At 40.7% G+C, this 25,843-nt stretch overlaps 2 protein-coding genes across 2 annotated transcripts; one reads left to right on the top strand and one right to left on the bottom strand.

Moving 5' to 3' along the window:
* The first annotated feature begins 463 nt into the window (after window positions 1–463).
* Window positions 464–4,250, top strand: LOC125823980 (probable inactive receptor kinase At2g26730). The gene is made up of 2 exons (XM_049503330.1): window positions 464–1,942; window positions 3,374–4,250. The coding sequence occupies exons 1-2, from the start codon at window positions 631–633 to the stop codon at window positions 4,039–4,041; spliced, it is 1,980 nt and encodes a 659-aa protein (XP_049359287.1). The 5' UTR covers window positions 464–630; the 3' UTR covers window positions 4,042–4,250.
* A 2,573-nt stretch (window positions 4,251–6,823) lies between these two features.
* LOC125823981 (probable Ufm1-specific protease) lies at window positions 6,824–24,603 on the bottom strand. The gene is made up of 13 exons (XM_049503331.1): window positions 24,289–24,603; window positions 23,841–24,203; window positions 22,686–22,930; window positions 22,425–22,512; window positions 22,121–22,296; window positions 9,965–10,055; window positions 9,757–9,876; window positions 9,621–9,668; window positions 9,454–9,530; window positions 9,005–9,093; window positions 7,817–7,928; window positions 7,427–7,529; window positions 6,824–7,299 (listed from the first exon to the last, which is right to left on the bottom strand). The coding sequence occupies exons 1-13, from the start codon at window positions 24,476–24,478 to the stop codon at window positions 7,070–7,072; spliced, it is 1,932 nt and encodes a 643-aa protein (XP_049359288.1). The 5' UTR covers window positions 24,479–24,603; the 3' UTR covers window positions 6,824–7,069.
* Window positions 24,604–25,843: the final 1,240 nt, after the last annotated feature.

Below are 25,843 nucleotides of genomic sequence, written 5' to 3'. Positions count from 1 at the left end.
AAAAGTTATACTCTATTATTTGTCAACTTTACTTAAAGTATTTGTGCAAGTAATATGAGACGGAAGGAGTAAAATTATGTCGATGCAAACTAAAACTAAAGACTTTTTCATACATGGAAAGTATGATTACGTTAAATACAACAAATATTAATATTTTGGATTGAATGCTTCCCATGAGATTCTCTTACTATTTTCATTATATATTCTTCTTCTAATAAGGAAAAAACATTCCTGCCAAATGGCTTTAAAGTTTAATACTAAGTTTTTTTAATATATATGAACTGGAGGCTACTCACATTGAACTGATAAGGAATATAATAGTTTAAAAAATATCGTCTTAGAATATAGTTTGATTATTATTTTAATAATATGTAAAAAAAAATTCACCTTGAAGGAATCTAGTGGCTTTTTTTATGACACCTTGGTCCCCACATTCCACACTCACTCTTTCCTTCCCCTTTAAACAGTCATGCATTTACATAAAGACAGTGACTGTTTTTTCTCTCTCTAAAATTTCATCTTCTTTCATGGCTTCTCGCCGGAAAATCAAGAATTCCCGCCGGGAACCACATTCTTGATTCGCATTCTTCTTTAAAAGGGTCGGAACAAGAAAACAAAGGGTGTTTATAAATGGCGGTGTTTTTAAGGTTTGTTTTTTGTGTTTTATTCTTTGCTTTACTCGGATTGAGTCGTTACCGGGTTTTTTCAGAGCCTACACAGGATAAGCAAGCTCTCCTTGCTTTTTTCTCTCAGATCCGACATGCGAATCGGGTCCAATGGAATTCTTCTGCTTCTGTTTGTACTTGGTTCGGAGTTGAATGTGACCCGAATAACTCTTTCGTTTATTCACTGAGACTTCCTGCTGTTGGTCTCGTCGGAAAAATTCCTTCTAACAGTTTGGGCCGGCTGAGTCAACTTCGAGTTCTTAGTCTTCACGCCAATCGTCTATCTGGTTCAATTCCTTCGGATTTTTCTAACCTCAAGCTTCTTCGTAGTCTCTATCTTCAAAAAAATGAGTTTTCCGGCGAGTTCCCGGAGAGTATTCCCGGGCTGACCCGGTTAAACAGGCTGGATCTTTCGTCGAATAACTTCACTGGTACTATCCCTTTCTCTATCAATAATCTGACCCATTTGACTGGACTTTTATTGCAGAACAATAGCTTTACTGGTACTCTTCCTAGCATTAATCCGCCTGGTTTAGTGGATTTCAGTGTTTCGAATAATCAGCTTAATGGGTCAATTCCTACTGCACTTTCCACATTCCCAGCTTCCTCTTTTACTGGTAACATTGATTTATGTGGCGGCCCATTACCCCCATGTACCCCATTTTTTCCTTCTCCTTCTCCTTCCCCTGAAACAGAACCAAAAACCCCTCCGTCAATTAATAAATCCAAGAAGCTTTCAACAGCTGCCATTGCTGGAATAATTATAGGTTCAATAATTGGGGTTCTCTTACTCTTGTTACTCCTTTTCTTCTGTTTAAAACGAAGAAAAAACGACACATCAAAGGTACAAAAACCTCCAGTAGCATCAAGAGCTATCGGGGCAGTATCAGGGGCAGCGGCTGAGGCAGGGACATCGTCGTCTAAAGACGATTTAACCGGTGGTTCAGGTGAAGGGGAAAGGAATAAACTTGTGTTCTTTGATGGGGGTGGGTATAGTTTTGATCTTGAAGATTTGTTAAGAGCTTCTGCTGAGGTTCTTGGAAAAGGGAGTGTTGGAACAAGCTATAAAGCTGTTCTTGAAGAAGGTACTACAGTTGTTGTTAAAAGGCTTAAAGATGTCGTTGTGCCCAGAAAAGAATTCGAGCAACAATTGGAAGTAATGGGGAAGATGAAACATGAAAATGTGCTACCTTTGAGAGCATTTTACTATTCTAAAGATGAGAAATTGTTGGTATCTGATTATATGCCTGCTGGAAGTTTATCAGCTCTTCTCCATGGTACGCTGCTCTTATTATTTTTAGTTAAAAGTAACTCAAACTTGTTCGTTTTAGTGTATAATTTGCTCTATTATATGTTACTGCAATTCTGTGTCTAAAATTTGCTCTCAACACTTAAGTTCACCAATGTTTTAAAACTTTAATGGCAATAAAGATAGTAGCATTCAATTCTTGCTAGATTTTAGTGACTTTGTTCTGATTCTTGAAGAGTCTTGAAGGGGGTTAGGTGGGTTATAGGTATGAAAAAGATTGAATTTTTATTTTGTTTCTTTTTTTGGAAGAATAGATGGGGCTTCAATCTAATACACGTGCAGATCATGTACACATTGTAGCCATAGTTTTACAGCCCTTCTGAACTGGCATTGCATTATTGTTTCATTCAATTATTGAAGTTTGGTACCACTTAATTTACTTCGTTAGTACATTTATTGTCAATTCAACCGCAAATTGCGCATTTTGTTTCTATAATTCCTTAAGCTACAGAACATTCTTTTTTGAGAGAAATGGAACAATGACTTTTTTTTTTATCAAGCTTTACTTGAATCGAGAGCATATCGGAAACAATATCTCTATCTTAACTGACACACTTGTTAGAAATACACTTTTACTTTCTTTTTTTATGAAACGAACGTTACAATGCAACAGACCACCATGATCGTCAACATACCTTCCTTTATAAATGATGAAATGAGTTTAAAAAGTGGAAAAGAAGGCTTCTTTCTTGTTCAAAGATTTACCTTTTATTTTGCTACATTGCTTGCGTCTATTTATCAACAAATAACTTGTATTATTGTAGTTATATATATTTTAAAATATTTATTATACATAGGGGAAATGGGGGAGGGAATAACAAAGTGTTGTGGAGTTTGGTGATATTAATTAAATATTAATCTTTGGTTTTCTAACCCCACAATTTTCAAATCATGATTTAATTAGTAGTAATTGCTGTAAGCCTAAACAATACTTATATACTTAAAAAGCTTATATTACTTTGGCTTTAAGCTATTTGGTGGTTATAACTGTCTGATTATTATTCATCTAATCTTGATTCTTTTGCTTTACTTTATTCATCATTGTTTCTTGCTGTCCCCCATTTTTCTTCTTTTGTTGAAATAACGTGCTGCTTTACTCTATTGTCCATTGATTCTTGCTGTCACCCATTTTCTTCTTTTTTTGGTGAAGTAAAGTGCAAAAGAAAAGCTAATAATACAATGTGTCCTCTTGAGTCTTGAGTAGTTCAACTGCTTTGAATTTGAATCCAACTTATTAATTTGCATTGACATTAGTTTGTTAACAACATAACCAGTATAATCCTACGAGTGAGGTTTGACTTTTGAGTAGGGTAGAATATACATAGACCTTATCCTTACCTTTGGTTGTCATTGGTTTGGTTGTCTAATTAAAATGTTTACTTTTGGTTAATTCTTGTAGGTAGTAGAGGATCAGGGCGTACGCCACTTGACTGGGATAGTCGAATGAGAATAGTGTTAGGTGCAGCAAGAGGCATTGCGTACCTCCATATTTCAGGAAAAGTTGTACATGGAAACATCAAGGCTTCGAATGTTCTCCTTAAACAAGATAACCAAGATGCATGTGTATCCGATTACGGATTGAACCCTCTTTTCTCTACCTCAGCACCAGTTAACCACCGTGTTGCAGGATATCGTGCACCTGAGGTTCTTGAAACTCGAAAAGTCACATATAAATCCGATGTGTATAGTTTTGGAGTGTTAATGTTGGAGCTCTTAACGGGGAAAGCTCCAAACCAAGCTTCACTAGGTGAAGAAGGCATTGATTTGCCTAGATGGGTCCAAAGTGTTGTAAGAGAAGAATGGACCGCGGAGGTGTTTGATGTTGAGCTAATGCGATACCATAATGTGGAAGAAGAGATGGTACAACTACTTCAGATAGGTATGGCATGTGTTGCTACCATGCCAGACCAACGACCTGCCATGACCGAGGTGGTTAAGATGATCGAAGAAATGAATCGTGGTGATACAGATGATGGTCTTAGACAATCCTCCGACGATCCCTCTAAAGGTTCTGAAGGCCAAACACCTCAGGAGTCTAGAGGTTCACCTCATGGTGTAACACCATAAAATGAAATTAATCATAAAAATGGATGGCTTGATTTGTCAAAAATTCTCAGAAAAGCCCAAAGTAAATTGTATTAGATTCTTAGTGGGGGGGGAGCCTTTTATGTGTTTTTATTTTATTTCATTTTTTTTTTCTTCTTGAAATTATTATTTTGAGAAAATTTGTGGAATGATTTTTACATATGGATAGTTGAGAATTTGAATATTTCAGTGAAGTGATTGGGAAATTGAAATTTGACCTCGTGAGTTGTTTAAAAAAATCATGTGATTCTTTTGGTATAAAAAGCTGTTGATTAACACATCCATTATTAGTTTAATATTTGCCAACTAGCAATTCAAAAGGTTACATCTTGGAATTCTAAGAATATTTGCGAGGTAGTACTAATAATATTTTAATATTAGATTAGGTGGATTTGGTCCGACTGCAAGGTGTTAAATCACACGCACTTCATGGACTTTATATGACTTTTTTTAATTCGACTTCGATTAATTTTAGGGATCCAATTAGAGGAAACCCTCCTAATTGAAGGTTTTATATTTAAAAAAAAACTAGACGCTAGTCGACAGTTGTGTGTGGGCCAGCAATTTCAAATTTGTTAGCGCACACATTTTTTAATAAGAAAATTCTAGAAATAACAGACAGACATAATAAGACTTAAAGCTATAATTTTGATAATTGCGCTTCGTAGTTATAGTTTTGTTGTTATTGTTAAAGAATGACAAAAGTCTCATAATGGTGGTTAATGAGATGGGTGGACTCCTTACAAGACTTGAACAATTCTCCTCCCCTTGAGCTAGCTTTTGGGGTGTGAGTTAGGCACAAGACCCTAATTTAACAATTATGGCGGCTGCAGTTTGTATATTTTGGCCCGATTATATATTTCAGAACTCTGTTTGTATATTTCGATTGCCGATATACAAATAAGGTAATTTATTATGATTTTTTCATAAATCGTATATAAATAATTAGGGTAAGCATATACAAAATTCTGAATTTATACAATCAGGAACCGAATTATACAAATTTTGATTTTATATACATCAAGCGAATGGTTAGAAATGGGGAAACTATAGTCGTGAAGCATATACAAAATTCTGAATTTATACAATTAGAAATGGGGAAACTATAGCTGTGAAGCATATACAAAATTCTGAATTTATACAATCAGGAATTGAATTATACAAATTCTGATTTTATATAAATCAGGTGAATAGTTAAAAATGGAAAAACTATAGCCGTGAATTATAATCTTCTTAAACTGAAACTATAATACATAATATAGGCTAAATATTTGTTGTCCAGCATAATTTTCCCTTCGAGGAATTTTGATTTGACATAAAAATAAAAATTAATACATAAACAAAAGGTACCAAAATATTTATATAGTAAAATAAAACTATTCTTTTTTAATCTCTAAAAAGAAGAAGCTGACTGACTGGTGAATGATTGCTTCTATTTTCTTTTGGTAGATACAAGGATGACGCAAGCTTTAGCAATTAATATCGTCATCTAAGTGTAGAAATTTAGACAAAATACAAAGACGACTTTTTAAATATATAGTACTATAGTATTCCTTTGATTCAATAAAATATTTATATTAATTATTTTATTTTTTAAAAAACCGTAAAATGTAAAGTGCACAAAATAAAATTGAATGAGGGATTAACTTAGATATGTGAATGTGAACTCACTTGTAACTGTTGAACACTTTGAACAAAAGTGCTTTGTTATCGACACAATATTCATGACGCAACTCACGTGTTTTCACCTTGATATGTGCGTAAAATTTACTCTATTTCTCCGTATTAATGTATTTATCTAATTTTAATTTAATACGAAATTTAAGAAAGTAACTATGACTTTTGAATTTTATAATCTTAAATTTAAGAGAAAATGGTCTAAAACCCCCCAAACCTATACCCGAAATCCAACTACACACTCCAATTTTACGGGTGTCCTATTACCCCTGAACTTCATATTTTTCTATTTTCTACACACTTAAACGCTGACCTAACACATAAAAGAATTAAAAAGAAAAGTGACAGAAAGAAATGAGGGAGAATATATTTTCTTTCCTGCCCTTGCCTTTTCTTTTCTCCTGTTTTTTTTTTCCTCCAAAATACTGTAGATACCCATCTTTAAGTTTGAAGCATTGTCAAAAGAGATAATGTATTTTATTTGAAGTTGAGACAAACAATATTTTCAAACTTTTCTACTTCTTAAAGAGTTTGAATACTAAAGAAGCAAGCATAAAATAAAACATTCACTTTGTTTTGCTTTTATTCATCTTATACTTTCTCCTATTATAGCATCTACAAGCAGAAATTGCACTCAAAACTAAAAAGATAAATTCAATTTTCCCACTTCCCATTTTCTTTCACTTGGTGTTGGGTCCCCAAAAAAATTCCAGTATCAATTATGGAGAGTAACGTGTCTTTCACGACTAACATTAGTTGTATGAGACTTCTTTTTATAACAAACAAAAAGGCAAACTCATATCTTACACTTTTGGTTCGCATTTAAAAAGCTTCACATCTAGATCTAAATTGAGTTAAATTGACTGTTTGTCCAAACAATATAGTCCCGTCCCGTCAATTCATTCTGAAGTGATGCTTTGAAATTGCATACAACCCTCTCTTTCAAACTTGAACAGTGCACCAATTTTGACATTAGCTCACAGTCCTGCATTTAGTGAACCCAGTCAAATGTTTACTTGGATCCCACCACAAACCCACAAAAGGACAAAATTTGTGCTTTAAATTATGAGTATCAAGGAAGGTTTTCAAATGGCTATGCGATCTGTCGAAGTTGTGGGATGTCAAAATACATTGGTGGGGAATATTTTAATTCCTTGTCCACTCTTTCCAGTTAAAAACATAAAGCTCAAAATTGGAACTTTTCATTTAAGGACAACAAAATAAAGACAGGTTGATAAATTAAGTCCAGCCAACCCCCAACACACTTGCACAGAGAGATTGGCTCTGTCTGTTTGTCTATCTGAACATGGTCTTTTTGTATATTCAAGATTAACTAGACCATATTAGGTCGTTGAGGGAGCAGAAGGTTATAGAACTTATCATGCAAGAAAAAGTGCTTTCCTTTGCTATCAACAGCTTTCTTCCACCCACACCATCCACCATTTACTATTTTCTTGATATCATCACTGCCGGTAAAATGAGGATCTAGTATAAGGAAAGCACAGTCTCCGCTTGCATCATTGTAATCCACGCCCAGGAGAGTGTAGGCAAGAACACCACCACCTGCAGGCATGCTAAAATGCTAAGTTTTCTGATTTTGTTTAACAAAAAAAATTTGATACTGAAGTAGGTCTCACAAAAACCACTACATTTAAAGCCAAAAGCATATTACAATAACTGTATGACCTACCAATCATGATAGGAGTTCCTTGATTCTCAAAATGCAATGCCAACTCTCGACACTTTTCAGGAAGCTCGGCTCCAGATCTGACATTTATGATTTTGCAACTAGCCTATCCACAACAGTAAATTAAAGGCTTAATACATAGTTTACTCCCTGACCTTGTAGCTAAATCACTTTAATACACCCCAGTTTCATGGGGAACCTTTTACACACCAAACATTTCACCAAGTGTGTCTATAGGCCCGTGAAATTGGGGTGTATAAAAGGTTAAACAAGTTTTGTAAAGCAATGAAATTGAGAAGTTTAAAGGGGAGTACAATTGACAGCTAAAGAATGAAAAAGATAGTCAAAAGCATAAAATTTATCTAAAACAAAACTAAATAGGTTCAAACTTACTCCAATTAGTTTATCTAACACAAAACTCAGTTCAATGGCTCCAATCCATTCACGTGACCCTATAAATGAAGGATCTTTGTCACCAATCTCTACAAGTGCCTGTTGTATTTCCCTGAAAGAATATGCAATTCACTTTCAGAACAATAAATTTTTACTGAAGATATTGATGTTCATTTATGACTACATAAGCACATATTGCAGTGTGATTACTATAAGATTAGTTGGTGCTAAATTGGTGCTCTGTTTAAATCACTGCAAAGTAGTCACTATGTCTTTGTTGTGAAAGTGGACATGCATGCTTAATATGTACTCTCTCTTTTTCATTTTATGTCTTGGTTTGACTAGGCACGGAGTTTAAGTAGAAAAGATTTTTGAAAATCTTGTTCTCAAACTAAGGATATGTATAATGTACAAAAGTGCTCTTTGAAATTTGTGGTTTTAAACAAGTTGTGTGGGGTGGAACTAAAGACTATCTTTTTAATCCGTCCCAAAAAGAATGACATTTTTCTATATTTAGTAACAATTTAACTTTGAGCTACTCATTTACCCTTTAATAAGATGATCTATATCAATTTTTTTGTGGATTGATTTAGACCACAAGTTCCAAATGTCTTTTTTTCCCACTTAAACTCAATGCTTAGCCAAACACCTTCACATGAGTTGGGACGGATGGAGCATTAAATAGAAAGTGACATTCTTTATAAACAGACTAAAAAAGGAAACAAAGAACATAGATTGAACATAGGGACTACTATTTATGAAAATAGAAATAGGCTGCTTTTGTCGGAACAGTGATGCAATCTGCAAGATAATAAGTCACATTGTACTCGCTTGTAAAGTGGAAAGAGGCTATACCCTGTAAAATGGATTTCGTTGGGGCTCCTCCTTTAGTTCTCTTTGAATCACCCTAATTACAATTTTCATCAAACCAATGAGGCCGTATTTCAGTGCTCTAGTTTAGTTATTTTGAAGTGAATGCAAATGGAGTGTGTTGGGATCTATATCTAGCAGTTTCTTGTTATGAAAAGAGAGCTGTGAGCCAAGGAAAAAAACACTGAGCAAGCTAAGAATCACATGCATGTATAATTAGTACTGACCTAAGGCATCAAATGTAAATACGTTCAGACAAACTAATCACACCAACAAAAAGGCACTTCAATCACTGTAGCTAAAGGAACTTCACGCTACCTGTGTGATGGGACATCAATTGAAGTGTAATTTTGCAATTTGAACCATGAAATGATTGTCTGCAGAGAGCGATAAGCACAGCCCCAACCCTGTGAGGTATATAATGTTAGTGTAAATATAATGGTGACTATTAAATAAGCTACCCAGCTAAGTAATACTGTAATCCAACAGTAGCATTTATCGATTCATCAAGCAATAACATACAATTAGATTTTTAAAAATTCCAAAACAAGAAGTGGAGTGAAAGTGAAAGAAAAGCTTAAGAACCAAGGAAACAAAATAAAAATTAAAACTAAAAAGTACATACATATGAAAGTGTGCATACAATGAACAGAAAAGAGATTTCTTGACCAAAAAGTACAGCAACCAAATTGTATGACAATGTTCAACACATGAGGGTGCACAGTAAAAGATTTCACCTATGGGGCCTTCAAAAAAGAATATATTACCGAGTCATCAAGTCCCTCGTGGAGGTAATGGTAGTACTGATAAGAACCTTGAATCAGAGAAGCCACACCTCCGGAAACTGCAGAGGGTGTGACATTGTTAGCACAAATAAAAACAATTACAATTCCGTAGTGGGTAGGCAAAAGAGGAAACAAATATAACTACTCACCACCACTACTTGGTATTGTCAAATGTACATCCTTGAGAAAAGAAGAACCTGATAAGGCCATGACATGATGGAGAGCGTTCTAAGCATGAGTCAACAGACATGTTAAACATATGTATATATAATACTGACACCTCACCTTTCTGGACTAAGTTGCTACTATGTTTCTTCCCTACTATATCAATGGCATTTGAAATTCTTAGAAGAGGGCGATCAAAAGGTAAACCAAGTCTCAAATGAAGGGATCTTCTTGTTTCAACTGCCATAAAACAAGCCTTGTCAAACCACATTTTTAGCTGAATGATAATTAAACACTCACAGTTATTCCAAGCTTCAAGTGGTTTCACCTTGCTTCAGTTCTGTCTCACCATAACTAAGTTCATATAAGACTGTAATCGGATGTAAAATTCCTGGAGGAAGGAAGTGATATGGATGCAACTGCAAGAAAATTAAGAGCAGCACCAGTTAACTTCTGGGAAATTCAGGAGTGTTGCTAGTTTAACAATGTTACAGGAAAAGTTGTTTGAAGGTACAAGTAAATCCATAAGTTCAAATGAATAACAAATTATTTTCCAATAAGAAGAGTCATTGCTTAAAGTCAAAAGATAAGTGAAGGACTCCGAAGAGCCAAGGAAGATGCATAATATTATAACAAGGATAAAACCAGATGAAGTAAAACCAAAAAAGTAAGTGCTGCTATCGATAAACCATTTCCCCTTCCACTCTTTGTTATTTATGTTCTCTCTTTGACCAGTTTATGTTGCAATTAATGGAATTAGCGCCCAGTAAACTGTATATGTTCCTCTATACTCGACACTATCCTCATATTTTTCCAACCTACTCTATTGAACCACTCTTTTCCTATTTCAGAAATTTCAAATTACAAATACACAACTACCATTCCAGAGTGCCACAGAAAAACTTTATCTAAAATTCAACTCATCATAGAATTTCTAAAACACTGTAACTTCTTACTGAAGAAATGTTTGAACGATGGAAAATGATTAGACAACAGAAATTTCCAAGAAGACAAACACACAGTATAGCTTTGAGTCAGAGTCTGACGTTACAGGAATTCATTTATTTACCAATCTAAAGGAAGTCCAAGTTTACAAGACATCTCCTTTGATTGCATATTTTGTAGCTCTGTACACACGAACTGTCCTAGTTAAATGCTAGTATGTTACTGCTAACACTAAACATAATATGTGATGAACCAAACCGGCTAACATCCTGTAATGACCCTCTTGGTCATTTTTGTGTCTTGCCTTCTGTGTGTCGTTTAGAGCGTTCCTGTAGCGACCCCAAGTCTTTTATGACTTGCTGGGACTGACAGTTCGGTCACCTGGTCGTTCGTTTGGTCTTGGTGTGAGTCGGTGTGATTAGGCGTTTTAGCCTTTGAATTTTGGCTTAAGTTTGACTTTGGTCAACATTTTGAGTAAACGCGCTCGGATGAGAATTCCGTCAGTGCGGTTAGCTCCGGAATGTCGAGTTTGGTCTAGATTGACCCTTCTTTTGTGTCCCAAGGTTTTCGATATCTTTCCGAGCCCTTTTGTGGGTTTTGACTTAAAATGGCCTTTGGAAGTGGGACCCACTTTTTATCGAAATGACCTCTGATGGAAATTTCGACTGCGCCATTGAGTCTGGAATATCGAATTTGGTATGGTTGCATATCTCGTTTGCGTGCACGGGGTTCCGAACGAGATCGGAGCACCACGTCGGAGTTAAAGTTTTGGAAATTGTTGCAGATTTTCTGCAATAAATGCAGAAAATCAGCAACATATTCCCAAACTTCAAACTCTCTTTACTCTCTCATCTTTCATCCGATTTGGGCGATTCAAAAGGAAAGTTGTGAGATTTTTCGAGGGCAACGCGTTGGTGAGCTCGGATAGTGGTTTGGGGTTCCCGTTTGAGGTAATTTCGCGAAAAACCTGACTGTTGTACCTTTTTCGAGTCCTTGTTTTTGGAATTTTTGTTTTGGTCATATCTCACTCATTTTAGCTCGGTTTTGGGTGATTCGAAGTCCCACGTGTTGAGAATTGTCGTGGCTTCATCGTAGAGTGTTCAAAGAGTGCTGGGCACCTTTTGATTTTCGTTTATTTCGATTTTTGGACTGCTGCAGTAGGGTTTCTATTAGTTGTTTAAAGTGAGTTTCTTGCTTGTTGGTTCTTGCTATGTTTTGAGCCTCGGATTGTGTTCCATTTTGGAACACAAGTTTGGAGTGCTGTTTAGTGGTCTCTTGACGGAGTCAAATTCGAACAGTTCGGTGCGGGTCCCACGATTCCCGTTTTGACTCCAAAATTGACCCGTCTTTGTTTGTTGTGATTTTGGTGTCTAAATGACCGTAGTAACGTTGTGACTCTATTTTTGATAGCGGGGCAGCGTTTCGAGACTGTTCGGAAAGGGAAAGCTCCGGTAAAGTGATTGGAGAGCGCACAGTTGGCCTTAAGGTAGGCTACGGCTTTCCTTTTTTTAGATTGAGCTTAATTGTGTAAAAACACGTTGATTGGAGTGAATTGGGGGTGGGTACCAGTTTACTACCTTACTTTGATTAGATACCTCATGTTAGGATCGATTGGCCATATTTCGGGTATAGTATCATGTTATCCGGTTTAGTAGAGTTGCATGTCTATGTGCTAAATGCTATTGTATGCTTGTATGCTTTGTATTGTATGCCTTAGTCTAGGTTAGGCTAGCATTGCCTTATACTTATGACCCGTGTGGGCTGGATAGCCTTGACTTTCTACCGACGTCGTTCGGATGACTTAGCTCCTTGTAGACTGGAGTAGCAGACTTGAGTCTGATAGTTTGAGCCTTAGATTAGGCGTTATCGCTGCTTGCTGCACTTCTGTATCTTCTCCCTCTTATTCTGCGGTTCCGACGCATTCTCGAAGGTTTAGTGCATCACTAGAGGCGTGGGATTGAGATAGTATAGGCTTGGAGCCTTTTCTGTGATTTCTTAGAGTGGACGGCGTTCCACGGTGGTTATTGTGGGATTGGATCCTATTGGAGATACCATCACCCCCGGGGTCGTTCTTTCTAGCTGGGTTGGGAACGTATCGCTGGCTGGGTAGACTCGGTGATATCGGCGATCGCCCCCGGGCCTCTCTTTCTAGCTGGGCTGGGATTGTGCTGCTGGCTGGGTGTCCCCGGGTCGCTCTTTCTAGCTGGGCTGGGAGCTGACTGCACGGTAGGACGACTCGCGATATCTACCTCACTCACGGGTCCCTCTTTCTAGCTGGGCTGGGAGTGGACTGTTTGGTTGGGTGCCCCCTAGGGTCACTCTTTCTAGCTGGGCTGGGAGTGCACTGCTGGCTGGGTGGAGTCTGATGGATTATCTTAGTTACTTTGGGCTGAGAGCCCGATTTTCTTCTTTCTCAGTAGACTTAGCTTTTCCATGTACCTGTCGAGCTTATGGGGGTTCGTTCAGGTTTTATTTGAGCTTGTGCAAGAGTGTACCTTCTGGGCTTATGGGGGTCCAGTTAGGTTTAGTCTAGTTGTACTTAGTTTGTTTCTGGTATGCTCGTGTGCTTCCTTTTCTTATCCGCTTTGACCTCTCTGTGTCTAGATTCTATCCTTTCTTATTGTTTTTACCCTTTTTGCTCAGTCGGCCTATGATGCCTACTGAGTACCTGTTGTGTTGGTACTCATGCTACGCTCTGCATCTATTTCGTGATGCAGGTCCCAGTACCAGTTACCAGCGGTGATTAGTTCCAGCCTTCTTTTGCAGTTGTGATTCGGAGACGAGGGCGAGCACTTGGCGTTTTGGGGTTTGTTCTGTCTCCTTCTTTTGTTTTAGCTAGTCTTGTTGTCTTTGAGACACGCTCTGTTGCGGTCCACTTTTGGGACTTGTACTCTTTATTAGATAGCTCTGTACTAGTGACTTCCAGGTTCTGGGAGGGATTTCTGTATATATTTATTTTGGGTTGCTTCCGTTTGTTATCCTTGTTTAGATTATTGTTTTCGCTAGTTTCTGCCCTTTTGCTCATTGCTTGATGTTCTGGGTTACGGGTTGGCTTACCTACTGGTAGGGTATAGTAGGTGCCATCATGACTCGAGAAATCGGGTCGTGACAAATTGGTATCAGAGCCTCAGGTTCACCGGTCTCACTTGTACAGAGCTAACGTCTAGTAGAGTCTTGCGGATCGGTGCGGAGACGTCCGTAACTTATCTTCGGGAGGCTACAGGATGTCCTTAGAAAGATTTCCTCTTTTGTTTCACTTTCGTGCAGCATGTGTCTTATTGGTTCCTTAAGATCTCACTTGTTTCACTCTTTCGCAGGATGGCTCGCTCGCGAGGTGGCGCGGCCGGGGGTGATGCACCCAGGCCTGCAGACAGAGCCCGAGCTTGGGGTAGACGCCGACCCCGAGATCGAGAGAGGGCCGCAGCATCAGTCCAGGAGAGAGAGGAGGATCCAGAGCCAGTAGCAGACCCTTCAGCACTTCGTATACCAGATCAGTCGGTGGGGCCAGGGCCATCCCAGCCGCCACCTGGACTAGTTTTGACTCCAGATCTCCAGGCCGCTATTGCTCAGCTCTTAGGTGTGCTTGGGGGGATGCACAGCCACCTGCCCCAGCTACACCAGCACTAGTACCGCAGGATCAGCCTTCAGTGAGGCACCTCAGGTCCAGGTACCACCTGAGGGAGTACAGCCCTTGGCAGCGGATAGACCTATGCCGCTTGAGGACCAGAAGATGCTTGGTGTGTTTCTCAGGTTGACACCACCGAGGTTTTCTGGGGCTGTGGGTGAGGATGCCCACGAGTTTCTTACTACTTGCCATGAGAGGCTTCGCACTTTGGGCCTTGTGGAGTCTAGAGGGGCCGACTTCATTGCTTACCAGCTAGATGGGCCAGCCAGGCAGTGGTGGCGCACCTTCATTCAGACCAGGCCAGTTGGATCTCCACTGGTATCATGGGATGAGTTTTCTGAGGCCTTCTTGGCCAAGTTTATCCCTCGTAGCGTCAGAGACCACCTCAGGGATCAGTTCTGCAGGTTGGAGCAGGGTTCCATGTCGGTGGCAGAGTACGAGACTAGGTTCCACGAGCTCTCCCGTCATGCGAGATGATATTACCTACAGAGGAGGAGAGAGTTAGGTGCTTTGTTCGTGGGTTGAGATTGCAGCTTCGGCTTGAGACCCAGTCCTTAGTTTCTGCGGGTCGATCTTTTTTAGACGTAGTTGACCATGCTAGTACTATGGAGCATCTTCGTCGCGAGGCCCAAGGGGGCAGCGAGAAGAGGGCTAGGTATGAGGGCAGCTACAGTGACTCACGCCCCAGGTCTAGAGATTATCATGACAGGGCCGGACGACGGTTTCGACAGGGTCAGTCTAGCAGACCTACACAGGCCTCTCTTCAGGCATCAGATGGTGGTCGGAGTGAGGCTAGTTCGAGTCAGGGCCGCGAGGTGTTTCAGTCGGGTTCTTCAGGCCATGGTAGTCGTTCTTCTGGGAGTCGCCCTCGACAGGGTTGCTATGAGTGTGGTGAGATGGGTCATTGGGCCAGGGACTGCCCTCAGCATAGTCGGATTGCTCCCGCTCCTCATGCAGCTCCCCTAGCTTTACCAGCACCTCCAGTTAGAGGCCGTGGTCAGGGTCAGGACCGTAGAGGTGGTCAGCAGGGTATACGGGGTGGTCCCGAGGAGGCAGGTCAGGTGGTAGGTCTGATGGTCAGGGCAGAGGCAGACATAGCCACTTCTATGCAGCTCCAGCGAGGGCGGAGGCTGAGGCGTCAGACGATGTGATCACAGGTACTATTCTTTTATGCCAGCAGCCCGCCTTGGCTTTATTTGATCCAGGCTCTACTTTTTCGTACGTTTCTATTTACTATGCCTCTCGATTGAGTATGATATCTGAGCCTCTGGTAGCGCCGTTGCGTGTGTCGACCCCCGTGGGTGAGTCTTTAGTAGTGGATCAGGTATTTCGATCTTGCTTAGTTACTATCCAGGGGCGTGACACCCGGGCTGACCTTATATTGCTTGACATGGTTGATTTCGATGTGATTCTGGGCATGGATTGGTTATCCCCTTATCGCGCTGTTTTAGACTGCTTTTCTAAGACCGTACCTTAGCCATTCCCGGTATTCCTCCGGTGGTGTGGCAGGGATCTCGTGGTAGCACACCAGTTGGGGTTATCTCTTTTATTCGTGCTAGGAGGCTAGTGGCTAGCGGATGCTTATCATATTTGGCCTATGTACGTGATGTGAGTAGGGAGGTTCCTCCGGTTGAGTCAGTTCCTGTTGTTCGTGACTTCTTAGATGTGTTTCCTACTGATCTACCTGGCCTACCCCCAGAGCGTGATGTTGATTTCCCGATTGAGCTTGAGCCAGGTACTCGACCTATTTCTATTCCGCCATATCGGATGGCTCCTGCAGAGCTCAAGGAGCTCAGTGTTCAGCTTCAGGATCTCTTGGGTAAGGGATTTATCAGACCTAGTGTATCACCTTGGGGCGCTCCCGTTCTTTTTGTTAAGAAGAAGGACGGTACTATGCGCATGTGCATTGACTATAGACAGTTGAATAAGGTGACAGTGAAGAATCGATATCCTCTGCCTAGGATCGATGACCTATTTGACCAGCTTCAGGGAGCTTCAGTGTTCTCTAAGATTGATTTGAGGTCCGGTTACCACCAGTTGAGGATTAGGGCAGCGGACATCCCTAAGACTGCATTTAGGACCCGTTATGGCCATTATGAGTTCTTGGTGATGTCATTTGGGTTGACTAATGCCCCTGCGCCTTTATGGACTTGATGACGCGTGTGTTCAGGCCTTATCTTGATTCATTCGTCATAGTCTTCATTGATGATATTTTGATATACTCGCGGAGTAGGGGTGATCATGAGCAGCATTTGAGAGTTGTGCTCCAGACTTTGAGAGATCAGCGGCTTTATGCCAAGTTCTCAAAGTGCCAGTTTTGGTTAGACTCTGTGGCGTTCTTGGGGCATGTTGTATCTAAGGAGGGCATTATGGTAGATCCGGCGAAGATTGAGGCTATTCGTGATTGGGCTAGGCCCACCTCAGTTACTGAGATTCGGAGCTTCGTCGGACTAGCAGGCTACTACAGACGATTTGTGGAGAGTTTCTCTACCTTGGCAGCACCTCTGACCGGTTGACTCGTGTTGATGTTCCCTTTGTTTGGTCAGAGGAGTGTGAGGCGAGCTTTTTGAGGCTCAAGGAGTTATTGACCACCGCTCCTATATTGACTCTTCCAGTTGAGGGCGAGGGCTTCACGGTATATTGTGACGCATCCGGCGTTGGTTTGGGTTGTGTATTGATGCAGCAGGGCCGGGTTATTGCTTATGCGTCGAGGCAGCTTAAGATTCATGAGCGCAACTACCCCACCCATGACTTAGAGTTGGCGGCGGTAGTTTTCGCACTTAAGATTTGGAGGCACTACTTGTATGGAGTTCGATGTGAGATCTATACCGATCACAGGAGTCTTCAGTACATCATGAGCCAGAGGGACCTTAATTCGAGGCAGCGTCGTTGGATTGAGCTCCTGAAGGACTATGACCTCTCTATTCTCTATCATCCGGGCAAGGCGAATGTGGTAGCGGACGCCTTGAGCCGAAAAGCGGTGAGTATGGGTAGTCTAGCCTTCTTATCTGTTGAGGAACGACCCTTGGCTATGGACATTCAGTTCTTAGCCAATAGCATGGTTCGGTTGGATATCTCAGATTCTAGACGTGTCTTGGCCCATATGGGAGTTCAGTCTTCCTTGCTTGATAGGATCCGTGGTTGTCAGTTTGAGGATGAGGCCTTGGTGGCCCTTAGAGATCGAGTGTTAGCGGGTGATGGTGGTCAGGCTTCCTTAGATCCTGATGGAGTGTTAAGATTCGTCGGCCGCATCTGTGTTCCGAGAGTTGGGGATTTGATACAGTTGATACTTTCTGAGGGCCATGAGTCTAGATACTCTATCCATCCGGGCACAGCGAAGATGTATCGTGATCTGAGGCAGCATTACTGGTGGAGTGGCATGAGGAGAGATATTGCTGACTTTGTTTCCCGTTGCTTGTGCTGCCAGCAGGTAAAGGCCGAGCATTTGAGGCCTGGTGGTGTGTTTCAGAGATTACCCATTCCGGAGTGGAAGTGGGAGCGTATCACTATGGACTTCATTGTGGGGTTGCCTCGGACTCCTAGAGGTGTTGACAGCATTTGGGTCATCGTTGATCGATTGACCAAGTCAGCACATTTCCTTCCTGTTCAGTGTTCATTTAGCGCCGAGAGGTTGGCTCGTATCTACATTCGGGAGGTGGTTCGACTTCATGGGGTGCCAGTTTCTATTATATCAGATAGGGGCTCTCAGTTCACGTCCAGCTTTTGGAGGACCTTTCAGGATGAGTTGGGCACTCGGGTTGACCTTAGCACAGCTTTCCACCCGCAGACGGATGGCCAGTCGGAGCGTACTATTCAGGTCCTTGAGGATATGTTGCGGGCCTGTGTTATGGATTTTGGAGGTCAGTGGGACCAGTTCTTACCTTTGGCGGAGTTTGCGTACAACAACAGCTACCACTCTAGTATTCAGATGGCCCCATTCGAGGCATTATATGGTAGGCGTTGTCGCTCTCCAGTTGGTTGGTTTGAGTCTACAGAGCCTAGGCCGCGTGGTACAGATTTGCTTCAGGAGGCCCTGGATCAGGTGAGGGTGATTCAGGATAGGCTCAGGACGGCTCAGAGTAGGCACCAGAGTTATGCGGATCGGAGGCGCCGGCCTTTGAGATTCTCTGTTGGTGATCGGGTATTCCTCCGTGTGTCGCCCATGAAGGGCGTGATGAGGTTTGGGAGGCGGGGCAAGCTTAGCCCCAGGTACATTGGGCCTTTTGAGATACTCCGGACAGTTGGGGAGGTTGCTTATGAGTTGGCCTTACCTCCAGCATTTTCAGCCATCCACCCGGTTTTCCATGTCTCGATGTTGCGGCGGTATGTTCCTGATGAGTCTCATGTGCTCCAGTATGATGCAGTCGAGTTGGATGATCGTTTGACATTTGTAGAGGAGCCAGTTGCCATTCTAGCCCGAGATGTGAGGAGATTGCGCTCGAGAGCCATTCCTGTTGTTAAGGTCGTTGGAGGCATCGTCCAGTCGAGGAGGCTACCTGGGAGACGAGCAGGAGATGCGAGAGCAGTTTCCCAGCTTGTTTGAGCCTTCAGGTACTTCTTGACCCTTACTTTCGCGGACGAAAGTCCTTTTTAGTAGTGGATATTGTAATGACCCTCTGGTCATTTTTGTGTCTTGCCTTCTGTGTGTCGTTTAGAGCGTTCCTATAGCGACCCCAAGTCATTTACGACTTGCTGGGACTGACAGTTCGGTCACCTGGTCGTTGTTTTCTTGTGTTTTTTGTTTTGAGCTTTTGAACTTGAACGATCATTTTGATCAAAGTTCATGAGTGACATCGAATCAGTTCTGACGTTTCATCAGCTCGGAAGGGTCATTTGGCTAGTGCATGGTGACTGATCCGGTTTTCAGTGTGAGTCGGTGTGATTAGGCGTTTTAGCCTTTGAATTTTGGCTTAAATTTGACTTTGGTCAACATTTTGAGTAAACGCGCTCGGATGAGAATTCCGTCAGTGCGGTTAGCTCCGGAATGTTGAGTTTGGTCTAATTGACCCTTCTTTTGTGTCCCGAGGTTTTCGATATCTTTCCGAGCCCTTTTGTGGGTTTTGACTTAAAATGGCCTTTGGAAGTGGGACCCACTTTTTATCGAAATGACCTCTGATGGAAATTTCGACTGCGCCGTTGAGTCTGGAATATCGAATTTGGTATGGTTGCATATCTCGTTTGCGTGCACGGGGTTCCGAACGAGATCGGAGCACCCGTCGGAGTTAAGTTTTTGGAAATTGTTGCAGATTCTGCAATAAATGCAGAAATCAGCAACAATTCCCAAACTTCAAACTCTCTTAACTCTCTCATCTTTTGTCCGATTTGGGCGATTCAAAAGGCAAAGTTGTGAGATTTTTCGAGGGCAACGCGTTGGTGAGCTCGGATAGTGGTTTGGGGTTCCCGTTTGAGGTAATTTCGCGAAAAACCTGACTGTGTACTGTTTTCGAGTCCTTGTTTTTGGAATTTTTGTTTTGGTCATATCTCACTCATTTTAGCTCGGTTTTGGGTGATTCGAAGTCCCACATGTTGAGAATTGTCGTGACTTCGTTGTAGAGTGTTTAAAGAGTGCTGGGCACCTTTTGATTTTCGTTTATTTCGATTTTGGACTGCTGCAGTAGGGTTTCTTTAGTTGTTTAAAGTGAGTTTCTTGCTTGTTGGTTTTGCTGTGTTTTGAGCCTCGGATTGTGTTCCATTTTGGAACACAAGTTTGGAGTGTGTTTAGGGTCTCTTGACGGAGTCAAATTCGACAGTTCGATGCGGGTCCCACGATTCCCGTTTTGACTCCAAAATTACCCGTCTCCGTTTGTTGTGATTTTGGTGTCTAAATGACCATAGTAACGTTGTGACTCTATTTTTGATAGCGGGGCAGCGTTTGAGACTGTTCGGAAAGGGAAAGCTCCGGTAAAGTGATTGGAGAGCGCCGGTTGGCCTTAAGGTAGGCTACGGCTTTCCTTTTTTTAGATTGAGCTTAATTGTGTAAAAACATGTCGATTGGAGTGAATTGGGGGTGGATACAGTTTACTACCTTACTTTGATTAGATACCTTATGTTAGGATCGATTGGCCATATTTCGGGTATAGTATCATGTTATCCGGTTTAGTAGAGTTGCATGTCTATGTGCTAAATGTTATTGTATGCTTGTATGCTTTGTATTGTATGCCTTAGTCTAGGTTAGGCTAGCATTGCCTTAGACTTATGACCCGTGTGGGCTGGATAGCCTTGACTTTCTGCCGACGTCGTTCGGATGACTTAGCTCCTTGTAGACTGGAATAGCAGACTTGAGTCTGATAGTTTGAGCCTTAGATTAGGCGTTATCGCTACTTGTTGCACTTCTGTATCTTCTCCCTCTTATTCTGCGGTTCCGACGCATTCTCGAAGGTTTAGTGCATCACAGAGGCGTGGGATTGAGATAGTATAGGCTTGGAGCCTTTTCTGTGATTTCTTAGAGTGGACGGCGTTCCACGTGGTTTTGTGGGATTGGATCCTATTGGAGATACCATCACCCCCGGGGTCGTTCTTTCTAGCTGGGCTGGGAACGTATCGTGGCTGGGTAGACTCGGTGATATCGGCGATCGCCCCCGGGCCTCTCTTTCTAGCTGGGCTGGGAGTGTGCTGCTGGCTGGGTGTCCCCGGGTCGCTCTTTCTAGCTGGGCTGGGAGCTGACTGCACGGTAGGACGACTCGCGATATCTACCTCACTCACGGGTCCCTCTTTCTAGCTGGGCTGGGAGTGGACTGTTTGGTTGGGTGCCCCCTAGGGTCACTCTTTCTAGCTGGGCTGGGAGTGCACTGCTGGCTGGGTGGAGTCTGATGGATTATCTTAGTTACTTTGGGCTGAGAGCCCGATTTTCTTCTTTCTCAGTAGACTTAGCTTTTCCATGTACCTGTCGAGCTTATGGGGGTTCGTTCAGGTTTTATTTGACTTGTGCACGAGTGTACCTTCTGGGCTTATGGGGGTCCAGTTAGGTTTAGTCTAGTTGTACTTAGTTTGTTTCTGGTATGCTCGTGTGCTTCTTTTCTATCGCTTTGACCTCTCTGTGTCTAGATTCTATCCTTTCTTACTGTTTTTACCCTTTTTGCTCAGTCGGCCTATGATGCCTACTGAGTACCTGTTGTGTTGGTACTCATGCTACGCTCTGCATCTATTTCGTGATGCAGGTCCCAGTACCAGTTACCAGCGGTGATTAGTTCCAGCCTTCTTTTGCAGTTGTGATTCGGAGACGAGGGCGAGCACTTGGCGTTTTGGGGTTTGTTCTGTCTCCTTCTTTTGTTTTAGCTAGTCTTGTTGTCTTTGAGACACGCTCTGTTGTGGTCCACTTTTGGGACTTGTACTCTTTATTAGATAGCTCTGTACTAGTGACTTCCAGGTTCTGGGAGGGATTTCTGTATATATTTATTTTGGGTTGCTTCCGTTTGTTATCCTTGTTTAGATTATTGTTTTCGCTAGTTTCTGCCCTTTTGCTCATTGCTTGATGTTCTGGGTTACGGGTTGGCTTACCTACTGGTAGGGTATAGTAGGTGCCATCATGACTCGAGAAATCGGGTCGTGACAAATTGGTATCAGAGCCTCAGGTTCACCGGTCTCACTTGTACAGAGCTAACGTCTAGTAGAGTCTTGCGGATCGGTGCGGAGACGTCCGTAACTTATCTTCGGGAGGCTACAGGATGTCCTTAGAAAGATTTCCTCTTTTGTTTCACTTTCGTGCAGCATGTGTCTTATTGGTTCCTTAAGATCTCACTTGTTTCACTCTTTCGCAGGATGGCTCGCTCGCGAGGTGGCGCGGCCGGGGGTCATGATTCGAGAAATCGGGTCGTGACACATCCCAAGCAACCTCAACATCAAATTAATAAAAAGAAGAAGATACTATAAAGCTGGAGCACCCAGCAAATTGGAGAAATGACATAGTGTGCTCACCTCTGGATGCCTTTTTAAAAGGTCAGGAATACTAACTTTCCTCATGGAGTGTAACTGGTCAACTAGTGCAGGGATGACCAACTTTGAAATGCCATAAGCCAGCGAAAGATCTTTTGATGCATAACAAAGCACTTCTAGTTTATGACCTACGACCAGAAGTTGAGTTTCTTGGGTGGCTGAAAGAAAACAATTCACCAACTGATTAGGGGACCACAAACTAGACCAAGTTATTCTCATTATATCCCCACAAAAGCAGAATAAATAAAACAAAGACAAGCCATGTTATCTATTAAAGTATCATTACCTGGATAATATTCAGCAATAGGTGCAGAAGGTTTCACAGAATTCATTGATTTGTTCAGCAGAAAGCTTACTTGGATTTTATCTGCACTCTAAACAGCAAATGTTTTAAAACAGTTGTATACATGCCTGCAACGAATTGAAGTAAATTAAATATAACTTCCAGTTTTAAAAAACTCAATTAAATATAACTTCCAGCTAGGATTGAAGAAATCACATTTGCACTTTGACTATAATAGTATTTGAATTTTGAGGTGAAATATACCTCCTCTATTGAAGAAAATGAGGTAATATCTTTGCTCCTTGAAGAGAAGTGTGAACATAACAAAGCTTTTGTATCAGAACCTTTAAGTTCAGAGGAAGAACTTGAACTATCTGTGCTCAGTTCTGAACCACGAAGAACAATAGCACCAGAAGTTTCATTTAAAGCTTCTATTAGGCAAGTAACTAGTGGGTCTCTGAATTTACTAGCAACAGCATCAGCTGCACGCATATATATCTCATGTACATCTGTTAAATAAAACAAGCTATAGTCAGCAACTAGGAATTGCAAGGCTGTGGATGCACATCTTACACACTACTACCTCTGATATGTAGGAAAGCAAAGCCTAAAAAGATCACTTCATTTTGATGCATAAAAATATATTTTAGTTACCTAGAAGAGTTGTAATCAATACAAAGAAACACATAAAGACAATAGAGATCTCTTCATTTAGATAATGTTCATTCATACATTCTTCGGTTGGGAACTCGAAGCAATGGAACTAAAAAGTTGCAAAAATGATGATAGAGAAATTACCTGTCTTGGTTGCCTAATCCTTCTAGATATTTCTCAGCTAGAAACATATCTTTTGTTTCCTCCCTAGGAGTTACCCACCTTGCTCAATTGGTGACTCGGATCAACACTCACAGATAGCATTCTAGTACTTAATTCATCAACAAAAAAGAAAACTCAAGGATGGTATTTGGACAATTCTTTCTTGATTTGATTACTATAATTGCTCTTCCACATGCTTCTCATTCACCCTCATTAAGGTATCACTGAAGGATCAAATTTGAATTGTTAACAGATTAAGACTAAAAAGAGAATCTTGCAATTTTCCAATTTTCTAAAATCTACTAGCATTAATATCCAGCTCTATATACATCTACTGTTAATTTAACACAATCAACTTTCACGACCATAAACAGCCAATTCAGGAGACGTTCAACACTGGTATACTACCAATACTCACTCCAGACTTCTGAATTTGAGCAAAAAGGAAAAGCACAGTAGAAAACATACTACAATTATCCAGGAAGCGGCTAGAATAAAAATTTGAATTTGATAGTGTCCAGTAAAAGCATGGATGAGTTAACAAAATAGAGAGATGAACGGACTATGAATTTATGCAGGGAGAAAAAATAAGAAAGCACTCACCATTAGGTTTGCTTGGCTGATAATATAAAGGCAACTTTACTTGAAGAGCACAATGGAGCAAACAACCTCTTTCCCAAACAAACTTTTCAGGATTATCTTCATACACAATTGAACTAACACTCTCAAGACTGTCCAATTGTCCATCCTTGGACACGAAAAAACGAACATCCTTAGCATTATTCAAATCCACCACAGCCCCGATCAGCTCCTGATTCCCCAAATTTGCATCACTGGACAAACTTTTCCTCATATTACAAGCTGCATTAATCGCCTCCTTCGCAATTTTGTCAAAAGTACAGTCTTTTCCGACAATTAAAGCTCCAATAACTTCAAAACCCTTGGGGAGCAATGTTCTTATATCATCTTTCAATAAATAATAAATAGTTAAAATCATACACAGATAAAAGCCGAAGAATTGAACTAGCTGAAATTAGACTGCTTTGACTACCTGATTCTTTAGAGAAATCCGGCGATAGAGGATTGGAGGAGGTAGTGTGGATACATCGGAAAGTAGAGATAACGGTGTAGCGAGGGAAGAATGGAGAGCCGATGAGCCATTGAATACCCGATTCGTTCTTGATAATCTGGAGCCTCCGGCAGAGGATCCGAATAGCCGGGTCCTGGTTTTCGCTAGCCATTGACTGAAATTCGGAGTTTGTCTACCGGCGTTCAACTGAGCAGCAAACCGAAACTTACGAGTTCCAGGTGACTTAATAATTTTCTATTTTATTAATGATGGGTTTTGAAAGGGAAAAATTATATTTGTAATTAGCAAAAATCCTAAAATAATCTATTATTCTGAAAGAAAATAAAACCTTGTAAAATTGGGTCATGAGGGTCAACCTTGAAAAATTGATGAAACGCTTTTAATAGTCTTGAGCATTTATGATCTTTACCTATGTTCAAATTATGTAATAATTTATCTTAAAAGAATATTGTATTCTCAAATTTATCAGTTAAAATTAACATCAACGGTGATCGTTGAATGTTTGTCTTGGAAATTATCTTCCAATTTGTCAACATTCTTTCTCTTAGTTGCTTGCTTTACAGAGACATATGTGGGTGGTACTCCAACATACTCCTTCCGTTAACTTTTACTTGTTCAATTTGAATTTTACACGTCCTTTAGGCCTTAAAAAATAATAATAATATTTAAAATGAGTATTTTATCTATTAATTGATGTTTTGTTCTTGGTTGTGAGAAATAATTTGAGGAATAAATAATTGATATTCAGACAAACATCCCATAAATAACTTACTGATGGTGTGTAGAAAAGCAAATAGTATGACTCTTATTATATTAAGGGAGTTTTAATCAACACTGAATACTGTTTCAAAGTAACACAATCATAATCATTAGTCCGACTTCCATGTCTAAACTCTTCATTTCACCAGGCCATGTTATCCTCAACCAAATGAGCAAAGAAGTATAGGCAGTAAACTAGAAGTATACAGTCTCCAGCATATAACAACACTAAGCTAGCGTTTGGCCATAGATTTTCAAATATATTTGGCAAATATTATTTGGGTGAAGATTTGAGTGAAATTTCACCATGTGTTTGGCCATAGTATTTGGGAAATATATTTCAATTTTTTAAGAAATATGACTTATGCCCATAAGTTTTTAAAACTATCAAAACTAACCATAAATTTGTATTACATAGCAAAATAGAAATGTCGCGTAACAAGATTCATGACTTCCGCAACAAATCAAAAAGCATCATTACAGTAAATAGTCGCATCGTTAAAAAAGACTAGTACAAATCATGATAATGAAAATACAACTAATATGAATTTGAAAAAGAAGAAGAAAACAGAAGGAAATAAATATTGCAATCACTGAAGCGCCTCTGCCTTCTCTTCTGGAAGAGTTCAAACTATTCTTTAATATAATCTTCCCACATTCTATGAACAATCTCTTCTCGATGAGCTTGTAGAAAATATATGTAGATTTTTACAAATTACCTTCAATTTGTTTCTCCACAGAGGATTGCCACAAAGCT

Source organism: Solanum verrucosum, unplaced genomic scaffold (assembly GCF_900185275.1).
Source record: "Solanum verrucosum unplaced genomic scaffold, falcon-dt-bn FXZP01000088.1, whole genome shotgun sequence".
Classification (NCBI taxonomy): domain Eukaryota; kingdom Viridiplantae; phylum Streptophyta; class Magnoliopsida; order Solanales; family Solanaceae; genus Solanum; species Solanum verrucosum.
Note: the sequence above shows the minus strand (reverse complement) of the source record. Positions and strands in the feature narration are given on the sequence as shown.

Coding starts and splice junctions, on each gene's coding strand:
- LOC125823981 (XM_049503331.1), bottom strand. CDS start 24,478: ATGGCTAGCGAAAACCAGGACCCGGCTATTCGGATCCTCTGCCGGAGG. Junction 22,513..22,685: donor CATTTTCTTCAATAGAGGAG/GTATATTTCACC, acceptor TTTGCTGTTTAG/AGTGCAGATAAAATCCAAGT. Junction 10,056..22,120: donor TTTTAAAAAGGCATCCAGAG/GTGAGCACACTA, acceptor ATTTTCTTGCAG/TTGCATCCATATCACTTCCT.
- LOC125823980 (XM_049503330.1), top strand. CDS start 631: ATGGCGGTGTTTTTAAGGTTTGTTTTTTGTGTTTTATTCTTTGCTTTA. Junction 1,943..3,373: donor TTTATCAGCTCTTCTCCATG/GTACGCTGCTCT, acceptor TAATTCTTGTAG/GTAGTAGAGGATCAGGGCGT.